This window comes from Oratosquilla oratoria, chromosome 43, assembly GCF_046742065.1.
Source record: "Oratosquilla oratoria isolate Oo_2021 chromosome 43, ASM4674206v1, whole genome shotgun sequence".
Taxonomy (NCBI): Eukaryota; Metazoa; Arthropoda; class Malacostraca; order Stomatopoda; family Squillidae; genus Oratosquilla; species Oratosquilla oratoria.
The window spans coordinates 19,162,085-19,181,089 of record NC_134819.1 but is presented as its reverse complement, the minus strand read 5'-3'; the positions used below and the strand labels follow the sequence as shown (position 1 = coordinate 19,181,089).

At 39.2% G+C, this 19,005-nt stretch overlaps 1 protein-coding gene across 6 annotated transcripts in view; it reads right to left on the bottom strand.

Moving 5' to 3' along the window:
* drongo (Arf GTPase activating protein drongo) overlaps nucleotides 1-19,005 on the bottom strand; it is a 49,622-nt gene that overhangs the window by 11,493 nt on the left and 19,124 nt on the right. For 2 of the 6 annotated variants that reach the window (XR_012966018.1, XR_012966015.1), the window contains exons 7-11: nucleotides 14,038-14,271; nucleotides 12,067-12,240; nucleotides 10,585-10,611; nucleotides 8,349-8,488; nucleotides 8,034-8,139 (exon numbers count right to left, since the gene is read on the bottom strand). Coding sequence is in view for 2 of the 6 variants with exons in the window: in XM_076179679.1 (XP_076035794.1) it covers nucleotides 8,089-8,139; nucleotides 8,349-8,488; nucleotides 10,585-10,611; nucleotides 12,067-12,240; nucleotides 14,038-14,271 (626 nt within the window). In the remaining 4 variants the exon portion in view is untranslated. Of the gene's footprint in view, nucleotides 1-113; nucleotides 4,767-7,058; nucleotides 8,140-8,348; nucleotides 8,489-10,584; nucleotides 10,612-12,066; nucleotides 12,241-14,037; nucleotides 14,272-19,005 lie in introns of those variants that run through there. The other 4 variants (XR_012966016.1, XM_076179679.1, XR_012966017.1 and 1 more) reach the window with 4 other exon arrangements.

Sequence of the window (19,005 nt, the reverse complement as noted above, 5' to 3'; positions counted from 1 at the left end):
CTCTTCAATCCTTCAAAGTTGGCAGACCTAGTCCTTTTAGTCCCATGTTGTTTATCTGCCAGGATGGGAACCAGTTTAGTTGCTGCCCTTTCTATTCTCTCAGTTTTTCCTAACATCTTCACTTCATTTGGTGACAATACCACCGACACATTACGATCTTGGTTGGATCAGGGTTTCTAAAAGTTTTTTCATCATCTCTTCATCCATACAGGCAAAGCCACTTTAACCTTCTGCAGCAGTCTGTTTCTCCCACAATCCTTCTGATGTGTCTGATGGCATATTGTCTTTTTTTCAACACTTCCAAATCATTCTCTTCTTTTGCTTTTGTACTGGATTAACTTCCCAAGGGTTAGTTAAAAGATGGTCTTTTGCAGCTATTACCCATTTCCAGTGCTTTGTATTTTTTGGGGGATTGAAATTAATTTTCCATTCATAGATTTACGTGAAAATGTTGTCTAGATCATTTGCAATAGCCTCCAGTCCTCGTTTCTCACTCTCATGATTTTTTTAATCATCTGCAAACAGTTATTGCATTTTCTATCGGTAATTGGGCAGATTACCAAGACACAAACTCAATGCTAAGAGAAAACACAGTGACATGCAACCTATTTCCAATTTTTTTTTTGTAAGAGGATGATGTCCCTTGGGCCAAGATCAACATTCAATATATTGACAGTTATTCCATCATTCAATTGAAGCATTGGTTGGAGTGTCGAGGACAATAAACTAGTGAAAACAAAGCTGAATTTTTGAATAGGTAGTCTATTTTCCATGGTATTGTATACCCAGTCTGGTCTTTTCTCTAGTATGTCTAGGCTTTCTTTCAAGTTAGTTTCTCCTTGTATTGCATTACTCAGTCATTATAGTGTTTCAAGGCTTTCAAGGTCGTACTTTATTAATGTTTATTTTAATTAAAACTGCTACATGCCACAGTCTATGGGGGGCTGCTGATAGCATGCTATGCAATACATGTTGCACAGGCTACAGCAAATTCAATTTGATTAGGCATGTTAATCCAGAAGTCATTAAATTGCCAAGGAGATTTTAAATTTGTTTCAAAATAAGCATGGTCCTACATGTATGTCTCTTGTGTGTCTGTGTGTGTGTACTGACCTCCTAGACCTAGTTTGTCAGTAAATGATTGATTTTTTTCTTCTTTTTTTAATTTACTCTGGATTTTTCAGGGTGAATCTTGTGTTGGAGTAGGCACTCACCCAACATTGGCTATAACAGCTGACAATGGTAAATGGTACGCAAACAAGGTCAACAACTACCTGCAGAGGAGAACTCCGTCAACCTGATAGTCATAGTGAATACTGTCATTAGGCTTAGGCCTAACCTACCAATACCATGCAAACCTAAGCTTCTAAGGCTCCGTAGTGGAAAAAGAATGAATAAACCATATTTGAATTTAAATTGGACAACACTGTACTGTTTCAGTGCTTGATGGTTTAACCTTCTTGGGCTTGAGAAGGTATGAATTAAATGTGGGGTGGGTGGTCATCAGTAGTCCCAGATTTACCAATGAAGTCCTTGCTGCGTAGGTGTGTCTTTTTTTAACATTCTTGATGATAAATTCCTCTCTTCCACATGCTCAAATCCATCGCTGACATTTTTCAACATCCAAATGTGGTTTGGGAAAACAGCTCCAAATAGATAGATCCCTTCATAAGCGGTCTATCCTCATAAAATGAGTCACTAAGAGAGCAGCAATGTTCAGTGGATATCTTTCACAAGAAAATGAATAGTGTAACAAAGTGTACAGTTTTGTTTGTCCTCAAGGGATTTCCCCATGCAATAATATATGACATCATAGCAATATTCGTTTCTATTTTTAGGAACCGTGCAGATCTATTTTTATTGTTTGCTATATATCTTTTTACTAATGTCATTTCTTCTTTTGTCTTACTCATCTTTTCTACTACCTTAATACTTCATTGATTGTATTCTTGTCTCACATTGTTCAACATTTCCTAATTCTAACAGTAATTTTCCAAATTCCTTGTCTTGTTCTCTGCCATCAACTACTAATTTGGAATTTCATCATTGATGTAACAAATTTCTCACTTACCTTTGGATGTTTTGTCAATTCTATATTACCTTGTTTATTCACTGTATTATCACCTATTTTTTATCATTATCCTTGCTTTGTTGTATCTTATTTGCTTGTTAGTTTTAACAATCACTCATGACACCAAGACGTTACCTACCTATTCCATTTTAACTGATGTTTGACAGGACCCCATATATTGTTTCTCAACCCCATTACTATGCCTAAGCACTTAGGAGATGTATTACCTGTCTGACTGTCAACACTAAATTATGTAATTATGTCTTTCTGTCTATGTGTGTGTTATGTGATTGTGTGTGTGTGTGTGTGTGTGTGTGTGTGTGTGTGTGTGTGTGTGTGTGTGTGTGTGTGTGTGTATTTACTTAATTGTATTTTACAGGAAGGGGAGCTATGCTTGTGGTGTCCCATCTTTGTATGTGTGTACATGCATGTATGCATGTGTGAGTGTGTATTTACTTCACTGCAGTATACAGGAAAGGAGCAATACTCATTTTGAGTGTGAGTGTGGGTGTGTGTATGTGTGTGTTTTGCATACATATACGAGATGGAGCAATAGCCTAATCCTTGATCAATTTGAAATGCATGTTAAACTTAGTCCTTAAAAAAAGCTACATAAAGTCAATGGTAACAAATCAGGCCAAAGCAGTGCTGTTATGCATTTATGGTACACCAAAATCTCTATGCAATTGCTATTTGTTTCCTCTTTTTTTAATATTTCCAAGTTAAACAAGTTAACATGAAACTTAATATGAAGAGAGAGGGAAAAGTGAGGATGGAGGAAGAAAGAGGAAAGAGGAAGAAAAAAGAAGAATAAAAAGATGAATAGGAAGATGAAGGAAGATGATGAAAAAAAGGAGGAAAAAGGAAGAAGACAGATGAATATGAAAAATAAGCAAAAAACAAATTCAAGCATCATATATATCAGGCATCTTCATAAATCTTAATATTTTCTCTACAGGGGGGGAGGGGGGTTACAACCTCGTATCCCAATATAATAATACTCTGTGTGTGACAACCAGAACAACAATTTCTTAAAGGTTTACAAACTTAATATGAAATTGGGTTAATTTTCTTTTCCGTAAAATAGAATGACATACCTTAAACAAGTCATACAACGTGAAATGGAATTTTTTTTTTTTTCAAAACAAATGAAAATCAGGGCAAATGTGTGAACCAATATGACCTCCACATTGCATGGAGCAGAATACGGGGATTGGCTGCTTTTATCTTTAGCACTTAGCAAAAAATTACCTCAATCTAATTATAAGTTAGAAAAAGAATGCCTGCAGACTTGTACACAAATATTTGCAGTGGATTGTCAAGTTTCATTAAAAGAAATCTTGTGCTAAATGATACAAACAGCATGTACAAATTCAACAACCAGATCTAAAGTATCCTGAAATAATGTATTTTCTAGTATGGACGGAACAAACTGCCCACAAGTAGCTGACATGAAATATGACATGCTTAACTATACAATGATCTGCAATGTGTAGTCTATTGTGCAAGTTCAAGTGAAATGGCCCACCCACTTTGTATATGCATATCTACATACATTATCAATCTGTTACCTTGAATCTCTTGTTGGAGACTCACGGCTCATACGTGTGTATATACACCAAGGTGATTCACGGGGAATGGGGTAAAATTCAATGTCATATATACTGATTTAGATACTAGGTGCCCCTGAAAATACAGACTGTCAGATAGAGAGAAAAGAGAGAGGAGAGAGAGAAGAGAGAGAGATATGGAGAGGTAGGAAAAGGGAGAGGGAAGAGAAGGGAGAGGGAGGAGAGAGGGAGAGAGGATGGAGCGTGAAGGAAGAGGGTGAGAGAGGAGGGAGAAAAGGAGAGAGAGAGAGAGGTTGTGAGAGATAGAGAAGTAGGGAGGGAGAGAGGGAGGGAGAAGAGAGAGAGGCAGGGAGGAGAGAAGGAAGGAGAAGAGAGAAAGGTAGGAGCGAAATAGGGAGGAAAGATGAGGATAGGGGGAGAGGAGGGTAGAAAGGGAGGGGGAAAAAGAGAAACAGTGAGAGTGAGAGAAAGTAAGAGAGCATCAGAGAGAGCGTCAGAGAAAGGGTGAGACCAATTTGACATTTAAAGGTCACTCCAAATATTAACTTTGTAAACTGCCAAATCATGATGACATATTGTATGCAAGATGTTTTGTACCCAACACTGAACTCCTCGTGTATTTCTTGGGAACTTATCGACAAGGCCTGTTGGATTCCCGCCACAACAGATGAAGATCTTGAAAGGCAATTTTTTGAAGATGGCAATCTAGTTCAAGAAAAGGCATCAGTAATCGAGTTTCTCAAGTTATTACTGGAGTAGAAAAACCACCAAACCAAGTGGCTGGCAAAGGATATCTACACTCAAGATATACCTGTTCAGGGCCCAATTTGATCTTATTAATCATGAAAGGTATGCTATGCACAATATTAGTCTGTCTGTCTGTCGCCCTCTGCTATGCCAAGTCCTGGAACGAAGTGACGATTGCCAGATATGTTCCCAAAAACAACCTCGATTTCATGTCGCCATCTCCAAAGTGGCTTGCCTGTGTGAAGCCTCGGGGAGAGCTCTTAAAGCATGGAAGGGACCTCTCTCGTATGTTTCAGAGGAGATGATTGGTTTGGCCTTTTTTGATGAATGCATCAACTTCTCAGAGAAGAATGCCCTGAATGAGAACCTGAAAAGACCTGAAAAGGAGAAAACTCTGAAGCGACTTGAATACAAGACCCGTTTTTTTTTTCCTCAGCGTCTGCCGAGTGAGTTTATGACCACCAATACCACAAGCATTTTCAGATCCCTCCTTCCTAAATTTTTTTTTTTTTTTTTACAGAGGATAAGGCTATCCCAGGAATGGAATGATGGCCCAATCTACAAATAGTTCAAAGCGGCCTACGATGGGGTTGTTAATGGGAGCCAAAAGGTCTGCCTTTTACGACTCAATTTAATTAGACTCTTACAAAGGACGAGAAACAGAAACGGTACCTCCCGAAAGCCACATGGCGCTATCATCAGGACATGCAGCACTGATCAAAGGATGATTTCATAAGAATATACCAAGGATTACCAAGATAAAATGCTAGTGCTGAATTTGAGCCATATTATACACGTGTAAAAAGTTAAAGTAGGAGCGACCTTTAAATATACACAGATATAATTATACATATGGATGTGTCAAGTAGAAATGATGAGGGGACAGAGAGGGGGGAGTCACTGATTTAATGAAGTAGTCTTGCTGTGGATGCACTGTGTCTTGTGACACTGCTTCTGACCCAGGGCAGTGGATGAGATGCAGGGATGACCCATCATCCAGGAGGAGCCAAGATAAGAGGGAGGGAGTGGGATGAATGGGAGTGGAGTATGTGGGGATGTAATGGGTGGGAGTGGATTTTATGCCTTTGTTTTTTTTGCTACCTCCCTTGTTAGGGGGAACGAGCCTTTGCTATTTCACCTCCTAAAGCTATTCAAAATATTTACACATGAACTTGGAAAATTGTATTTCTTAACAGCCTTTAGACATGTAGTCATCTTTATTTGCTGTCATGACCTCTTAAAGCATCCTGTCACTAATCAAGAGATTTCACCTGGTAATGTAGCCTATCCCCTTTAGTAACCTTAATAATGTAATCATATTATATTTCTGTATTTGATCTTTCAGAGCTGGCAAGTGTTTATGTATGCATGAATGTACATGTTTGCATATATGCGTGTGTGTATTTACAAATGACGTTTTACAAGAACTGTTACAAAGCTATTCAGTTGTAGGCATGTACACATACCAAGGGCTTTTTCCCCCCTTACAAGGGAGGTAGCCAAAGTCAAAGGCATAGATCCACTACCGCCCATTCTAGATAGAGTAGGAAAATATTTCAATCTACAATCTACTCAGTCAACAAGCTCAATGACTTTATCAAACACCAATTTAACTGAATGGCTTGTGTGTGTGTGTGTGTAACTGCATACATAAATGCATATTATATATATATATATATATTATATATATACATATATATATATATATATACATATATATATATATATATATATATATATTATATATATACATATATATATATATATATACATATATATATATATATATATACACACACACACATGTGTGTAGTAATATATGTCAGTGAAGCAGCCTTGTTGTGGATGTAGTGTGTCTTGCTGCATTGCTTCTGACCCAAGGCAGTGTGCAGGATACAGGGATGACCCGTCATCCATGAGGAGCTAAGATGAGAGGAAGGAAAGGGTGGTGGAGAGGAGTGGAATGGGTAGGGATAAGTATGTGCCTTTGACTTGGCTACCTCCCTTATAAGGGGGAAAAAGCTCTTGGTATGTAGATATATATGTGTATGTATGTGTGTATACATACACACACACATGTATAAACATATATAAGTGCTATCTGTTCCTCATTATCACCCACTCACGGAAGATACGTGGACGACATTTTTGTGGCAGTTAGAGATTGGAAAGGCTTTCAGGATCTATGTGAGGTTTTCTCAGTAACTTTTGCCTTCATTTTGCAACTTCAGTTTACATCAAAGAAACAAATGAAGGTCTCATAAAAGAAGTCTCATCTACTCGTACATCAACAGAGCCTTCACTCGTTGTTCTATATGGCCACTCCTTCACCAATAGGTTCAAGGCCTACAAAAAATTGGACATGCATTTGAGAAGTGACAACCAATGATCTGAGAAATGGCCTCCCCATCATCCTGTATTATTGATCTTTTATGAGCACAGTGTACCGTACCAATGAAAGAGCCTCGAAGGAAATAATTGAATATGGAACCAGACCTACAGACCCTAAGGACAAGCTGGAGCTCCAGATTTTTTATAAAAACCTCAAAATCTCCAACCTCACCTTAAATAAAAAAAAAAACTCTTTGTGCCCAATACCTAATTGTGAGTGAGAAACGAGATGAGGAGGAGAGCAGGGGTGAAAAAGGAGCTGGGAGAGAGGGTTGATGAAAGATGGATGGAGTGAATATGAGGGGGCGTCCAAGAACGAGATGGATGGATGGGTGGGGGTAAAACGGGCATTACAAAAGAGGGGAAGGTCTGTTGAGGAAGGAAGGGAGAAGACAGAGGTGAGTGAAGAATGGTTGTTTATGGATGATACTGTGATGCATGAAAGGTAGTGTGTAGTGGGTTAGTATGTGTGAATGATATTTTGACAACCCGAAGGGATTTCTTCCCATCTTCTCTTTTTCTGCATGAAGGGACAGAGAGGGGGTGGTTGCCAATTAAATAAAGTGGCCTTGCTGTAGATGTGTTGTGTCTTGCTGCATTGCTTCTGACCCACAGCAGTGGGTGAGATGCAGGGATGACCTGTCATCCAGGAGGAGCCAAGAAAAGAGGGAGGGAGGGAGGGGTGGTGAATGGGAGTGGAGTGGGTGGGGATGAAATGGGTGGGAGTGGATTTATACCATTTGACTTTGGCTATCTCCCTTGTAAGGGGGAAAAAGCCTTTGTATGTATGCATGAATCACTTTTACTTTCTCTTGTAATGACTATACTTTTGAGAACATCTTTAGTTTTACTTGAGTGTAAGCAACTGCTATATACAGCTATATTCTAGAAACCCTGGGCCTAAACACACCATTCCTTCCTTTTGAATATTTGGAAATATAAACCACGTTAACAAAATATCACAAGCTTAATTATTGGACAGGTCTCCTGATAAATACATGACCAATTTAAAAACTCTGAAATCGTGAGTTATTTTCACTATCACCCACCATATTCTTGTAGATAGGCTTTTAATTTCTGGCCCCAAGGTTTCACAACTACAATCTGCCACCCAACGGAAACTAAAACCCAGCAGGTAGGAGGACCACAAAACAAAGAGCATGACTTCCCCTTTCAAATTAATTTTTAATCTACATTTTCTTTCTTATAATTGTTTCATTTTTATATTTATTGAAGGTTAGAAGTAAGCAAACCTGAAGTTTGGGAAATGCAGCAGAACCTTGACTTAGTTTTCAGGTGAAACGAGGCCTAGAGAAACGGGTTGTAAGATGTGCTTCCACTTGGCATTTGAGAGGGAGCCTGTTGGAGAAAACAAGAATGGTTTTAGGGGGATTTTTATTTAAATCATCACTATTCACACAAATATGAAGTGGAAACACTGCTTGTATTCACTATTCAGGTTAATTTCTAAAACTACAAAAAGATTATTTTCAAGCAATTTCTTTGAAGAGAAATTCTAGAGGCTACTAAAATATAAAGCAAGAACATGTCTGTTATTATCTTCTTACCGCAAAGGGGTTGACAGAGGCATTGCTGGCCCACTGCATCTTTGTCTGCGTTGGCTGTGTATTGAAATTGGCCCATCCTGTACCATTACTGCTACTGTTCGTCACCTGGCCGTTACTACCAAACTGATTAAAGTTTGGATCTGAAAATTAAATAAATGGGAGCGTGAACTGAAGTGTCATTTATTATATCTTTTGTGTTAAAGCAAATGCAATTACATTATCATTGCATTCCCATTAATATCTCATTACATAGCTGGAACAAACTGAATGAAGAAACAGCGAGTGCAAAAACTATTCAATAATTTAAGGTTAAACTAGATGCTGAAAGATACAAAAGTGGGTCACTATGAGCATAGCTGTCTTTCTGTAAAATACAACTAGGTAAATATAACTATTGCTCGGTACATTCATTCACTGCTTCCAATGATACTTTTTCATCTCTACACAGAGTTCATAAAGCATTTCTTATCCCCTTCTACACACAGTTTCAGGCCAATCATTTCCTCCATTCTTCCACTTTCATATATATAAGTTCCCAGGTAACCCCGACTATTGCTCCACTCTCAATCCAAGGCTAGCAAATCATTGTTCATCAAGACAGATTGCTGCAGTCACCATGCGTTAATTAAGATGTATGAACACAGACTCAATTTTGGGAAAGAAGACTTCACTCCCTCTGTGTTCACCATATTAAGGTTGTATGTATGGTGAACTTTGTGGTATGTTGGAATGACTGATTGTGAAAGAAGTCTAAAATCAGTGTAATCAGCTTGAACATACAGATCAGGTGCTAGCATTTATACGTGAATGCATATATTCAAGCTCATCAAATATTCTCACATGTTTGAAAGACAAGCTGCAAATCCCATATTTGGAGAAAAGAAACACTGTTGAAAGATTCTGGTGGGTTGGTTTATTGGGGTAAAACATAAAGGGGCCTACCCACCAGGATTTGGGAATATAAAAATTTAGTCAGATATGCCCTGGATAACTCAGCTGTACTTAATCATATTGATAGTTTAAATAACAGAATGGTCTTAGACAAGGCCTCTTTTCATATATAAATTTAACTGCAATTATAGAAGCAAACTACTTGAATCCTCTCTCATCAAACACCTACTAAATTCTAATACTTCTATAGGACAATGGTCCCCTGATACTATTACTAAGTAGTTAAACTTGTTCTAAAAGATGTCTATCCAGACTTGATGCCATCCTTGACCAACATGCAATGTAACCACATGTAATAGGTTAGCCTTTCCACATCCCCACTATGTACCCTTTGACATGGTGCATCATCACCAGCACCTCTACATACAGCCACACTGAAGATGACCACAAACAGAAGTTGTAATATACAGACCTTCCTTCAACGTGTTTTTCTTCTCCGAATGCGGGATTTACAGTTTATATACATATATGTAAATATTCATATATAGGTACAGGTAAACGTCGACTTACGATGGCATTAGGTTTCGATAGATCCATCGTAAGACGATTTCATCGTAAGTCGATCCCCAATTTGTGTATCACTGTTCCGTGGTCACTGTACCTAGCCTACCTGTATATTAACCACCAGAGATACTGAATATAGCCTATTAAACATGTACAGTAGTTTATTTAATTATTTTTATCCTTTTTACCATATTCAAACACTATAATATGTATTTTCAGTACGGCTTAAATCTCGCGGGCAGCAGCCAATGCCAGCCGTACGACGTGTCATAATAATACTCGCATCATAAAATATAGTCACTGCTTATATCGATCGTTCTCTCTTTCACCCGCGAATTTGAAAACCACAGAGACTGGGATTCAGGGCACATTTGAGAGAATGTAAAAACACAGGGGCGACTACAATAAATATAATCAAGACGCCGATATGGCAGCCTCGCGAATCCACTTGCTCCTCATGACGCCTACGTGTGCGGCACCGTATGGAAGGGGTTAAATATATCATATCGTCGTCGTCGTCGTCATCGTAAAGTCGAACAATCGTAAGTCGACGTTTACCTGTACAGTGTTTCTTTACTCTGAATGCGAGATTTACAGTTTATACACTTTACAATAAATATACATATATAGATACAGTGTAGTTGCACATACAGAAAGGAGGGTAAACAAGGAAGAAAACAAGAAAGAATATAAAATTAATGGAGAAAAAATAAATAAATAAATAAATATTAATAAAATAAAAATAAAGGGGGAGGCTTATAAGAATGTACTATGATCTTACCTAGATTACCCCACATCCTGAACATTGCTGCTTGTAAATATAGAGTAGAATACATAACATATATACATACATACACCAAAGGCTTCTTCCCCCTAACATGGGAGGTAGCCAAAAAACAAAGTCATAAAATCCACTCCCACCCATTCCATTTCTATCACACTTCACTCCCCTCTCTCTTATCTTGGCTTCTCCTGGATGACGGGTCATCTCTGCACCTTGTCCACTGCCCTGGGTCAGAAGCAGTGTCACAAGACACAGCACATCCACAGCAAAGCCACTTCATTAAATCAGCGACCCCCCTCTCTCCATCCCCTTATGCAGAAATGGAGAAGACAGGGAGAAATCCCTTTGGGCTGCATCAATTTATTTTTCACACATACTCCCTCATCCCCCATCACCCACCCACTCCCCCTCATGCATCACAGCATCATCCATACACAACTATTTTCCATTCACCCATCTTCTGTCCTCTCCCGTCCTTCCTCAAGACATTCCCTTCTTTCCCAATGCCCTTTTACCCCATCTATCCATCTCATCCTTTGTTGCCCCCTCATGTTCACTCCTACCTCTGCCTTCCACACCTCTTTTACTTATCTTTCTTCACTCATTCTTTCAATGTGTCCAAACCATCCTAATAATCTTTCATCAACCCTCATTTCTCACTCTATCCAACCTAGTTTTGATTGATATGGTTTAATGTCACAAACTCCTCCCAATGGAAGGCTAGGATGGTGCCCCTCACAGAGGGCTTAGTAGCGTGGAATTTAATGAACCATGCCCTTAGTTCAACTTCGCTGGTGGCAGGGTTCGAACTGCCATCCCCTCCACCTTTGCCGCAAGTAATGACGCCCTAACCCACTCAGCCAGCAAGCTTCCTAGTAACTCCTATTATACTTCTCAGACACCTCATCTCAAACACATTCAAACTCCTCTTTTATGTTCCATGTTTCTGCCCCATACAGTGCTGTTGGCACAATCACTCCTTCATACAATCTCCTCTTAGCATCAATTACCAAATGTCTATTTCTCATGAAACTTTTTAATCCCCCAACGCATTTACTCCCTTCTTTCAATAGAAATACCATGTGCAATGGTTCTGATAGTATACACATTAAAGAATGGAGTGAAACAGGCAACAAAGAGGAAAAGAGCAAGAGTGAGAGAGAAGGAGAGGAAGGGGGAGGGAGAGACACAGAATAGAGAAGAGAGTGAGAGGGAGAGAAGTGAGCAGAGAGAGGGAAAGAGAAGTGAGGGAGAGAGGGGGAGGGACAGAGGAGAGAGAGGGGAGGGAAAGAGAAAGAGAGAGAATAGGGAGGGAGGGAGGAAGTAGAAGGGGAGAGGGATGGAGAGAAAGAGAAGGGAGAGGAGCAAAGAAAGGGAGAAGGAGACTGTGAGATGGATTAAAGGTAGCAAGATTGTTAAAGCAATTGATACAATAGCTTAAAACTAAAGAACTCATGTTACACCATTTCCACGACTTACCTGCACCAAAAGGATTGGGCTGTGCACTAATGTTGCCAAATCCTGGCTGTGTTTGCGTTGCTGGACTAAAGAGGCTATTGGAGTTTGTAACTGTGGTATTGGCTCCCCCGTTCATCCAAGGACTGGTACTTCCACTGCCGCCGTTCCCTGTACCATTCACTCCACTCTGGGCGGCTATTTTTCAAGTAAAAGGTTACAAATTAGCTTCTGAATACAAAAACTACAACAAGGTTCTGTAATATCCTTAGTTTGGCTTGAATGTGTGTTACCCTTCAACAAGTTTTGAAAATGGATAGCTGCGCTGTCCGTCTTGCAAGAGCACCACAAGCTGGCAGCCATTGCTGGTCCCTATTTTTCATTTATATGTGACTAATACAACAAAGTGGTAACATGCAAGTGCCAAATTAATTAGAGATCATAGGGACTGGATATCTGAGGATTTTCACCCCTTAACCACTGGCAACATCATATGCTAACTGAGCCTACCAGTGGCACTACCATGGATGACATCAATAAATTGCAACAGCACAAAAAATTTTGACTTCACTTTCTGAATCTCCTTAAAAGTATGCATAAACTGACTACACAGTGACAAGGTACTGAAAGAACAGCGAAGTGATCTAGTGATGTGCTGTAATAAAACAAAAGGAAATACAATGAAATACCACTGAGCAAAATAAATGTAAAGTATTCTGATTTTATAATGCTGCAGTTCAAACATACTGGCAAGTTATAAGTCCAGTGATAAGAGAGGGAGAGGGAGAGGGAGAGGAAGAAGAAAAGAGAGAGAGGAAGAGGAAAAGAGAGAAAGAGAGAGAGAAGAGAAAAAGAGAGAGGAGAGAAAGTGAGAGTGTGAGAGTGAAAAAGATATGAGAGAGAATGAGAGAATAATACATACATATATACACCAAGGGCCTATCCCCCTTACAAAGGAGGTAGCCCAAGTCAAAAGGCACAAAATTACTCCTTCTGGTCCTCTCCTAATCCTCTCAATCAAAACCTTCCCAACTACACTCAACAAACTGATCCCTCTAAAACTACTATGCTAACACTTGTCTCCTTTTCCCTTGTAAAGTGGAACTATCTCCTCCAGTCCTTCAACACTCTACCCTCTTTTAGACAAACCTTAAACAACCTCACCAGCCAGTCCACCATCAATGTACCTCCCTTTTTCAGACACTCCGCATGACACCCATTTAAGCCAAGTGCCTTACCTGCTCTCATCATTTTGATAACTGCTTTCACCTCATCTTTTCTTATTTCTCCTCCATTTTTTCATCACTCATTTTCTTAGCGCCTCCCACTGCAACCACCTTTCTCTTCCTATCCTCCTTCACTTTTAGCAACTCCCTAAAATATTCTGCCCATCTTCCTCTTACTCCCTTCTCTTCCATTATCATCTCTCCATCTGCACCTTTTACCTTTTCTTTTCTACTTGATTTGCCTCCTCTTCCTCTCATAATTTCCTTCCAAAACATCTTATTACTTTCAAAATGTTCTATCATGCTCTTACCCCATTTCATATCTGCTCTCCTCTTTGGCTCTTTTATCTTATGCTTTACTTCTCTTCTTTGTACCTCACATATGATTCTCTTGTCCTATTTTGTAACCAATCTATGAAAGCTCACTTCTCTTCTTTAACCTTCTTTGCTTCCTCATCCCACCACTCACTACCCTTCCTTCTATTTCCTCTCATCTTCCTTGTTCCACACACCATCTTTGCACACCTTGTGACTCCCTCCTTGAACCATCCCCATTCCTCCTCCAGTCCTAGTTCTACTCTATCCTTCACTCCCTTCCACTCCTCTCTCAGCTTCTTCTTGTACTCCTCCTTTTCTTTCTTATATATGCAGTTTACTCTAAACACCTCCCTACCTTCTGTCCTTTTCCTCTTTCTCCATCTATCCTCCACTCTCAACTTACATTAAATATTAGTACTAATAAACTGTGGTACCAACATGTCCATTTTACCTGTAAATGGGTTGGCAGTGAAGTTAGATGACCAAGCCTGCGATGTCTGTGGTAAAAAATTGGTTCCTCCGTTGCTAGGAGGGGTACCAAAGACTCCCATGGGACTGTTCCCCCCGTTGACCATATGGGAGCCAAAGACAGAACTGCTGTTGCTTGGAGAGCCAAAAACGCCATTTGTTGTGCCATTAAATGCTGATCCTTGGGTTGAACCATTAGCAATGGACCAGTTGCCTTCTACGAGAAATTAAGAGTAAAGAATGAAAACAATAATTCATTCATACATCCCTTTAAATATGCTGAACAAATTTCATCTAATATAATATCTCAAGTCCCTTTAAGGAATTGATCCACATAATAATAATTGTTGGTTCATATTTTACTGATTAGAATTCCATATCATCAACACAGTGGGGAGCCCTTAGGCCCTCCCATCAATCTCCCTTGGAAGGAATACTGGACTGTGCCCTACATGCACATAACTGACACGTTACAAACACACCACAGTCACCAAACGTAACACATGCCACTCCTGGTTCCACCTTTCATGTGCTACACTATCCAATACAAACCAGTACACAAAGAGCTGGAGCTGCAACTGTCACGCTAAACACATACCCAAAACCAGACCACAATAGGAAAACACTAAGTATACTATAAATACATATTGATGGAATCACAAACATACAGAGATGCTTCACTTCATACATGAACACAGTATTCACATAGCATTTATCCAAGAAACAAAAGTGACATCACAATCTACTGTACATATTCATTCATTACACAACCGGAAGTCAACACACAATACAAAGGTGGATTCATAACTAATATATAACAGAATAGATTACTCAAAAAAATAAAATAAAAATAAATAAATAAAATAAATAAATAAATAAAAATAATAATAATAAATAAACACGCACTAAGTGACATCACAAAAGATATAATCTCAATACAATCACAACAAAAGAAAACAACTAACATTATTAATATCTATATTCCATCCCCATGGCTACATTCCTCAACTTCCTAACAAACCACACACTGGCAAGTGATCTGAATGCACATCACCTAATTTGGCTTAACACACAAACAACAGACCAACAATGACTCAAAATTGTAGAACAATCCCCAACGTAAACATTATAAAATCCAGCAATATCCCCAAGACAACCCCTCCAACATAATCAACATTCAACATCCCAACATACTTTTTCACCATTCCTACAAACACAAACAATACCGGAAACCATACAAGACCTACACTCAGACCATAACCCAATAAAAAATCACAATAACCTCTTCAATACGAGTTGAATACTCGTGCACATTGTAGGCTGCCTGATATACGATGATGCATCATAAAACACACATTATAAAGTATAAAATGACATCTGTAGTACTCATAATATGGGGTCACTTGGCTACAACTACAAAATTTATTTCCTATTTACTCTTGGCCCCCTTCCCCCCCTCCATCCACCTTTTATGCTAAAATTACTGGATGCAAAATCACACATTTGCAAGCAATCAAGCAAAACTGCATGTTAAATGATCATTTGATTGACTGTATGTCCAAAAGTCCATACGGTGGGTGACAAGTGGGAAACAGAGATACTTGTCATAGAATGATACAAAGTTCATAAGGGGGGAATATATCAATTAATCAATTCATATGAAATTGGAATGATTTGCTTTCAACTGATTTTTGGTCTTAAATGCAGGTGTCATTTTAAATAATTTTAGTTGGTTCAACTGATTTGTTTTCAACTGACATTCTGCACTGAGAGTGTGGTCAATCATTGCCTTGAGTTTCACAAAATGAAAAACCTGCAGCCCATCAGTGCCTGGCCAGTCCTTGACACCTCCCACAGATCTCACTGGGAAGAAACTTTGAACTGTTACCTGTATTGTATAAGTGTGGCTATGTCACTGGTTTAAAGTGGTATACAGAGGAGAGCAGTTGCCGGCTGTCAATTCTTGTGTGAAAATGTACAAGAAATACATTTAAAATTAATAATGAGAGATCTTGGGCCTAGTCCAGAGACAGTGTCAGCCCCTCTGCATTGCACCTTCTCATGGAGGTGAGAGGGTTAATGGGTTTTGAAAATTGGAAGCAGCTTTGCTGTCCATTTTGCAGGGCCCCCATATACAGGTGGCCATCATTTGTCCCTGTGAGTATGGTACCACAAATATTCTTTCAGGAAGTAAAATGACTTTCTTTACTCTTTTAATAAGTAAAACTACAAAACTGAGTCTTTAAATGTATTTTAATGGTGTTGTGGAAGGTGTGTGTATATACTATAACTTAGAATAAAAGAAAATATGGATCTTATAGGTATGTTTCCAGTGTTCAGTTTTTCTTAATTCAAAGAGGGCTTGGTTCCTAAACCCCATGAATAATAATAATAATAATAATAATAATAATAATAATAATAATAATAATAAAAATAAAAAAATAAAATCTAAAATCTTCACTGTCGATTATTGCATGAAAATAATAAGTACAGTGTTCTATTCACTGAATTCTTTAAATCCCACAAGCACAATCAACTGAATGGAGAAAGATTACATCATCAGGCAGCATACTACTCAAACATCTAAAGCAACATTCCACCTACACCTGGCAACACATTCATACATAAAACACATTGCTACACTCACTCACATATACCGAGGGCTTTTTCTCTCTTACAAGGGTGGTTGCACAAGTCAAAGGCATAAATCCACTCCCACCCATTTCTTCCCCACATAATCCACTCTCATTCACCACCCCTCCCTCCCTCTTTTCTTGGCTCCTCCAAGATGACTGGTCATCCCTGCATCTTGCCCACTGCCCTGGGTCAGAAGCAATGCAGCAAGACACAGCACATCCACAGTAAGGTTGCTTCATTTCATCGGCAACCCTTCCCCCCTCCATCCCCTCAAGCAGAACAAGAGAAGATGGGGAGAAATCCTTTCGGACTGCATCAAAATATCATTCATACATACTCCCTCACCCACTCCCTTCCATGCATCACAGCATCATCCATACAAAACCATTCTCCACTCACTTCCATCTTCTGTCTTCTCTCTTCCTTCCTCAAAAGACATTCCCCTCTTTCCCAACCCCTTCCTTAGCCCATCCATCTCATCATCAGTTGTCCCCTCAAATTCACTCCCTCCACCTCTGCCTTTCACATCTCTTTTACTAATATCTTCACTCATTCTTTCCATGTGTCCAAACCATCCCAATACTCTTTCATCCCTATCTATCATTTCCTTTTCCACTCCTGCTCTCCTCCTCACCTTATTTCTCACTCTTTCCAACTTAGTAACTCCTACCATACTTGAGACATTTCATCTCAAACACAAACTTTTCCTCTCTCCCTCTCTTAAATACTAAGTCTCTGCCCCATACAAAGCCATTGGCACAATCATTCATACAATCTCCTCTTTCCATCTATTCCCAAATGCCTATTTCTCATGACACTTTTTAATCCCCCATGGGATCTACTTGCTTCTATCTACAATTTACCTCCACCTCCACTCCTCCCTTTCCTGCCACATGCACCCTTAAATACCTAAAGCTATCCACTTCCTCCAGCCTCTCTCCTTTAAGACTTACTTCTTACTGCCATCCTCTCATCTCATCACCTTGCTTTTATCCACATTGGTGTTGTCAGCAAAGACAACTGATCTACCTTCCACTCTTCTCCATTTTTTTTTACAAACTCCAGTCCCCTGCCCATTACAATGGTGATGTGTGAAAGGGATTTGTTACAGTCCTTCCCCCCTCCCACAGGCGGACTTGGGTCTTGGGTGAGAAAAGAATTGGGGTCGCAGAGAGTGATCTTTCCTAACCTTGGGAACCAGAGAGATTTCAAGTTCCAAGACTTTTGTAGTCTCAGTGGTTGAGAGGGTTAAGGCACTGCACAGTAGTCTTACTGGCAGCTGAGTGGTAGGTTCAACTCCTGTGCTGTCCACTAGCAAATTTCTCATGCGTGTGTGTGTGTGTGTGTGTGTGTATTTTTTAATTCATAGCTGTCTAGTGTAAACAACATCATTGTTGTTTTCTGGAGTGAAGCTTCCATTCTGCTATTTTTGAGCAATTGTTCCAGTTTAATTCAAGTAGGCATAGGTGTCTTTTGCTACTCTTTTATATTTACTATGCTGGGTTACTCATGTCAGGTCATTTGTATATAAGAGAACCTTGGTGTCAAGTTTTGGTTCTGGAGTTGAGAGATCACTCATGAAGAGACTGAATAGTAATGGTGAAAGTATTACACCCTACAGAACTCCATTGTATAGCCTTTTTGATCCTGTAATTTTATTGCTTTGGGTTACTCTACATTGTCTTCCTGCTACAAAGTTTGATAACCATTTATTGTGATTCTTATGAATGTCTGTACCAAAGATTTTTTTTCCTGATAGTACGTGTCTAGGAACCTTGGTGAAAGCCTATGGCTATCTTAACTGTTCTTTCTGGTGGGGATGTTTCTTAAGTTAATATCCTTCCAATACTTGCAGTGTGATGTTTGTGAGCAGTGTGCTGGTGGAGTTGCCTAACTTGAATCCATGTTAGTTGGGGAGGTAAGTATTTCAGATTTGATTCTTGCTGCTACCAGCCTATTAGTTTAGACATTATGGATGGTTGTGAGATTGGTCTGCATGATGCAGGGTTTCCAAGGGGTTTATTTGGTTTTAAAATAGGAATTATGTGGGCCCTTTTCCAGATGCCTGGGATATTGTCATGTAAAGGCTTTTATGGCTGTCTGGTGAAGGTGTTTGAGATGGATATTTGAGATCTTGCTGGACCTTTGACTTTGGCATCTTTCAGTCCCTCAATGGTCCCCTCTGTCTTCATTTGGTGAAGGGAGGGTGGCTTCTTTCTTTGATTTTATTTCCTGTATTTCTTCAATTATTTTCCTTTTTCTGGTATTGTGGGCTGAAAAGCAGTTTGTTTTAGAACAATGCTTGTTGAATATC